This window comes from Cebidichthys violaceus, unplaced genomic scaffold, assembly GCF_023349555.1.
Source record: "Cebidichthys violaceus isolate CVI_PGR_0920_01 unplaced genomic scaffold, fCebVio1.0.p SCAF_45, whole genome shotgun sequence".
NCBI lineage: Eukaryota > Metazoa > Chordata > Actinopteri > Perciformes > Stichaeidae > Cebidichthys > Cebidichthys violaceus.
Genome location: NW_027176650.1, coordinates 855,618 through 861,617, shown reverse-complemented (window position 1 = coordinate 861,617; position 6,000 = coordinate 855,618). Strand labels below are relative to the sequence as shown.

The 6,000-nt window shown below is 43.5% G+C and overlaps 1 protein-coding gene across 2 annotated transcripts in view; it reads left to right on the top strand.

The window, feature by feature from the left end:
- Window positions 1-6,000, top strand: part of LOC137886713 (glutamate receptor ionotropic, delta-1-like) — a 404,646-nt gene that overhangs the window by 378,943 nt on the left and 19,703 nt on the right. For both annotated transcript variants that reach the window (XM_068729291.1, XM_068729290.1), the window contains exons 10-13: window positions 52-174; window positions 851-925; window positions 1,086-1,455; window positions 4,623-4,761. In XM_068729291.1, the coding sequence (XP_068585392.1) occupies window positions 52-174; window positions 851-925; window positions 1,086-1,455; window positions 4,623-4,761 (707 nt within the window). The remainder of the gene's footprint in view (window positions 1-51; window positions 175-850; window positions 926-1,085; window positions 1,456-4,622; window positions 4,762-6,000) is intronic.

The window sequence follows — 6,000 nt, the reverse complement described above, 5'->3', positions numbered from 1 at the left end:
CTGTTTAGTCCTTCAGAGCTGAGGCTTTGATGTCCCTCCCTCTGTCTGCAGGAGGACCCCTTCGTCATGGTGGCAGAGAACATCCTCGGGCAGCCCAAGAGGTATAAAGGCTTCTCCATCGACGTCCTGGACGCCCTCGCCAAAATCCTGGGCTTCAAGTATGAGATCTACCAGGTGGGACTGAGTTTAGTTCAGGTGTCATCAAACATCTAGTTCACACAGTCCAGAGGAACATTTGATTAAAGCATGTTGGACTCCAAAGAGTTAGTTTTTTAATCATTTGAAATAGATTCCTGTGCTGCTTCTCTGACGTTCTTTACAGTAGCATCATCCTTTTGTACCTCTGTCTTGTGGTCATGATGGGTTACTGAATGAGCCCAGGGCTCCACAGTGTTGCCTTCACCTACAGAATGTCAACTCAAAGAGACACGTAGCAACCAGCAAGGGACTCACAATGACCACAAAGAGACACAAAGAGAGTTACAAGGCGACCATAGAACTACAATGAGACTCGGAACGGCTGCGAAGAGACACAAAGAGACTCACAATGACCATGAAACGGGAAAAGAACAACAACAAAGAGACACAAAGACAACTATGAAAAAGTGGACAACAGAGACTCGAAACCTACTAGGAGACACAGTACTGGGCGGGTCGTAGCTGCAGTCACAGTGGTGTCTTTGGTGTCTTTGGCGGGATGAGTGACGGTATAGAGACTCCAGCCTGAGTACTGGAAGGACAGCTTCAGCTTTCATTGTACTTGCTCATGAGCTTGAAGCTTGTTTTAGGCGGTTGCTTTTTAAATAAGGTCCATGAACTCTATAATAACCCTGGTGAATCTCTCCTCCAGGTGGCAGACAGTAGATATGGATCTCAGCTTCCCAACGGCTCGTGGAACGGCATGATTGGCGATCTCATCAACAAGGTAAAGCTGGAATGCAACTGGACGAGGAGATAAAGGGTCATATGGTTCACTAGAAGCTGACTGTTGAAGCGTTTAGCTACCACAGGGTCATATCTTGTCCAAACGTGAATACTTGTTACTGATTGGCTAAACACCACCTGTCTGCCTCCTCCTCCTCCAGAGAGCCGACCTGGCGGTGTCGGCCATCACCATCACACCAGAGCGGGAGAACGTGGTCGACTTCAGCAAGCGCTACCTGGACTACAGCGTCGGCATCCTGCTGCGCAAACCCGAAGAGAAGATCAACATCTTCTCTCTGTTTGCGCCCTTCGACCTCGCCGTCTGGGCCTGCATCGCTGCCGCCATCCCCGTGGTGGGAGTGCTCATCTTCCTGCTCAACAGGCTGCAGGCGCTGCGCTCCTCCTCTACCCAGAATGCACCGCCAGGCCAGCCTCACAACGGTGGCGGCGGCGGCGGCGGTGGCGGCGGCGGGGGGTCGGGCTCCCTGCACAGCGCCATCTGGATCGTCTACGGAGCGTTCGTTCATCAAGGTGAGAGGAAAGACGGCAGAGAAGAGTTTTACACCTGGAACACACTCATTTATTCGTGTCACTCGCTCGACACGCGCCGCAGACGAGGAGATTACAACAATGTAGATACCGACAATGTTTCTTTACACCAATTCTTTGCATCATCGACAGAACTCTGATACGTCGTGTCTGAGTCTACTACAGCGATATGAACCCCAAATAAAGAGATTTTACTGTGATTTATTCACACTAGACGGATCAGAAGGATGCTGAAATAACTTTATCTGATGCAGTTTTAGAAAAAGTCTGAATTCATTCTTTGTCTGTTCACAAGACCACGAGATAAACACATCTAAAATGCTTGTTTTCCGAATGGAGTTTGGCTCATTCAGTGCTATGCTATCGCTAACGCTCCATCGGCGGTGTTATTGTTCACAAGCGTTTATACGGTAAGGAGTTTAATCCGGTCTTTGTTCCATCGTAGAGTTTTGGGTGAACTCAGACGATCACGATCCTTTTTATCTCTGATTCAACGTCAGTCAGTCGAACGATCTCAACAGTGTTCCATGAAAACGTCGTGTCTTTGCATCAACTTGGTACATTAACGCTCCATCACAGTTTAAAACACTGAACCGTTCCCTGCTTACTGCTTTACACTTTTAAATTGGCAAAATTAAAACAAGATATGTTAAAAAAAAATCAGTTCATTTGAATAGAACTTGAAAGAAAAATCTGTGGAAACGTTTTGGATGGAGTTGAGCTTTGACCAGCGAGTTGAACCAAACTAAAGTGAAGTGAATGCTGCCGTTGCTCTGCGCCTGATGGACGTGTTAGTAGTGGGTTCAAAAAGTCCGATACCGGAGCTTTAGAGGTTCTGATGAACACACGGTTCTCATCGTGCTGATTTCTTTTTGAAACGTTCTCACGGTGCAGCAGCTCAGTGTTTGGCTGAAACCAATCAGGGCTGATCACAGCATAAAGGAAGATTATCTGCCTTGTAAAGACGGATTTCAATTTGATTTTCGGGGGAGGGGGGGGGGGTTTGATTTGGAGCGGTTACACGGATTACACAGCAGCAGAAGAGGGGAAACAATAATCACGGGAGGATTTGTATAGCGTCTGAAATATTTAGCAGAGAAGCAGAAACAAGGACATCAAACTCGAGAGCGCTTAAATGAATCAGAGGGAGGCTTATGTTACACAGAGCTCCAGGAAATGTAGCCGTGATGTAATAAACATCGTCTTTCTGTGTGGGAAGGTTTGTAGATCTGTGTTCAAACCCGTCTGCTACAAAACCACCTTCCAGCACAACGGAACCGAATCCTCGACTACGTTCGCAGGGAAACGTGTTGTCTCCAGGATCTCAGTTTTAGACATGTGGTTGACCTACATTCATAATTCATAATGCAGCGTCGGTGTGAGGAGACGGAGCTGCTTTGTTGCAGTTGAAACAAACAAACAGTAAAACGTTTCAGGATTGAACTCATATGTGTGCTTCTGTACTTGTGAGGACCTTCACTGACGTCGTAAATATTCTCTAACAACTAACCTCGTCCTACAACATTATTCTAGTGCAAACAAAACAATAACCTTTCTCTCCTCTACAGTTCTCAATGTCTTTAAAATGTCTTTAAAATGTCTTTAAAATGTCTTTAAAATGTCAATAATTTGCCTGAAATAAAATGTTATTTATTCTTTTCCAAAATAATCTCAGTTACCAAGAAATGTCCTCATCTTTCCTAAAAAAAGAAGTCTTCACTTTCCCAAAAACGTCCTCTAGATATCTGCATGTCCTCACCAGGACTTCCTAAATGTCCTCCTGCGGGACCTTCCACCGTACTGGAGACATCTCTGTTTGTCGACGAAGAACAAGTCGACATACGAATGATGGGAAATGTTCTTTAGACATTTCCTCACTTTTAAAATTGTCCTTACTAAATAAAACTAGCCTTGTTTTTCAAAATAAAATGTCATTAGTTTCCCCAAATGTCCTCCCTTTTTAAAAGTGTCCTTAATCTCAAAGTCTACGACTCAAATCTGTCCTCTAAAAGGTAGAAGAACCAGAACACACACACACACACACACACACACACACACTTTCCCAGCAGAGGCGCCCAGCTGCATCTATTATGGTCTGGCTGGTTGCCTGGGAAACCTCTTAGGCCTAGCGGGGCGGTGATTAGATGCAGCAGCTCTGCTCTCGCTCTCCTGCTGTTTGAATCCTGCTCACCTGTGACTGAGCGGTCGCAGGTTTGATCCCCACCACACGAGTCCTCTTCAAACACCTGAGTGTTCTGAAGCTGGACGTGTTGAGAGAACATTCTCTGCATTACTCATTTCAAACAAGATCAAAATAGTTGTTTTCTCAAGATTGTGTCCACTGAATTTGAACTGTCCAGAGCGTTTAAATTACTCACAGTTTAGATTTCAGTAGAAGCAACACGAACATGCAATTATGGATGAATATACAGCAAATTAGTAGAGCAAATTATCCTTAATATAAAAGAAGAAATCAGTATATTTTGTTCTGACCTCACTGTGTTCATTCAAACCCGGCCTATGATTGAGATTCTTTTTGGTTGAAGGAGCCCTCTTTAAAATACTTCACTATTCCACACAGTTCATTAAAATGACCAACAATAACACAGAAGAATATGAATTCCCCTAAAAGGACATTTAAAGAAGCACTGTTGAAAATATAATGAAAGATAAAAGTACATTTTCTTGCTAATACTGCGGTCCTTCGTATTCCTGCATGCAGCCAAGTTACTTCTTATTTGCAGGTACAACATTATTTATCCTCAATTAAATGAGTATTTTCCAAATATTTATATCACAGACATGTTTAAATATCCGTAACATTAAAGTTAAATTATCTATTTGCACTGCGGTGTGTGGAGGTCCCCTCTTTGATAGTTAGACATCACTCAAGATTACAAGTCCCCTCTTGGTAATTTTGTAAAAATAAAAAAACACATTTGCAGTAGCATTTCTGGTAAAAGTACATTTTCTTTTCTATTGTTTTCCTGTTTTTCCAAACGAGCAGAAACAGAGGTCCTCTTTTGGTTGAAAGTCCACTCTTGGTAATGTACGACTGTATGTGTGTGTGTGTGTGTGTGTATGTGTGTGTGTGTGTGTGTGTGTGTGTGTGTGTGTGTGTGTGTGTGTGTGTGTGTGTGTGTGTGTAGGTGGGGAAGGCGTGGTCGGCTCGGTGGCCCTGAGGATCGTCATGGGCAGCTGGTGGCTTTTCACGCTCATCGTGTGTTCGTCCTACACCGCCAACCTGGCAGCGTACCTCACCGTGTCACGCATGGACCACGCCATACGGTGAGACACACACACACACACACACACACACACACAGATCTAACATTTAAAGCTGTTTTACAGATGTACTCATAACATTATAACATTGTGAGTTAACACTGAGGTCCTGCGCTCTGTTAGAGTTTAAAAGGGTTGAATTTGTTTCTGTTAAATTAAAGAGCAGCAGATAAACATAAATACTGTGTGTGTGCAGCACTGTGGCCCAAACTAAAGGTCCTCCTTGTGGGACAATAAAGTCTCTCTCGTCTCATCTTGTACTACGTGGGCCCACCAATAAACTTCTGTAATGTTAAATGTTGAACAGTTTAGTAGCGTTGTGTATTTATTGTGATAGAACATTCATGTTTTGGGGCTTTGTGGTCTAGAAACACAGATGTTCTTGGAGTACAACTGGTTGAAAACAACATATTTTACAATTTTTTGTCTTTAATTTGTGCTGCTTATGGTGCACAATCATAAATGTGTAAAGCATATTTGTGTTTGCAGATTAGTAACATAGATTATAATGAAATGTTGGATTAGATTAAGATCCAGTTAAGCGACTGAACGACTCGTCTTCAACCCAACACGGCCGCCACGCCGCCGATTATTAATCTTAAAGAGGCCCCTCCCCCTAAAAAAAGAACCGCTGCAGATCATCTGTAGTTTAACTCAAAGAATCCCTCGATTGGCGTCTGTGAGGTGGAAGAAGTGGAGCTGATGCAGTTATACATTTAGAGTGTGGACAGATTATCTTAAAAAATAATAATAATAAAAAAGTCCTCAGCGTGAATATTTCTCCATGAATAATTGACACCGAAAACTTTGTGAGTTCAAGTCTTTCTAACATTTAACCCTGATGCTGCTGTTAGCGGAGAACACGCTGACCTTAACTCTCTTATTCTGAAACTCTCGCAACAACGAGGGGAAGTTCAGCTGGTCCAAAGTTTAAACATGATATCCACAGCCTCATATGTTTTCATTTACTCGTGAATAAAAGTATATCCACTTAGTAGGACTTCTGTGTCTCTGGAGGATGAAACTTTTGTTTCCAAAGAACCAAATGTGCTTTAATCCACCGCTGAGAACAGTCCCCGACAAATCCAACGATCGCCAGCTTCCATCACAGTGAACCTCTAGAACTGAACCTGTTCAGGAGGAGAACACGGACCTCCAGCTGTGAGTCCTGTTCTACTGGATGATGTCATTTAAAGATAACAACCTGAAAAACAAGAAACGTCATCTGTCTCTCTCTCTCTC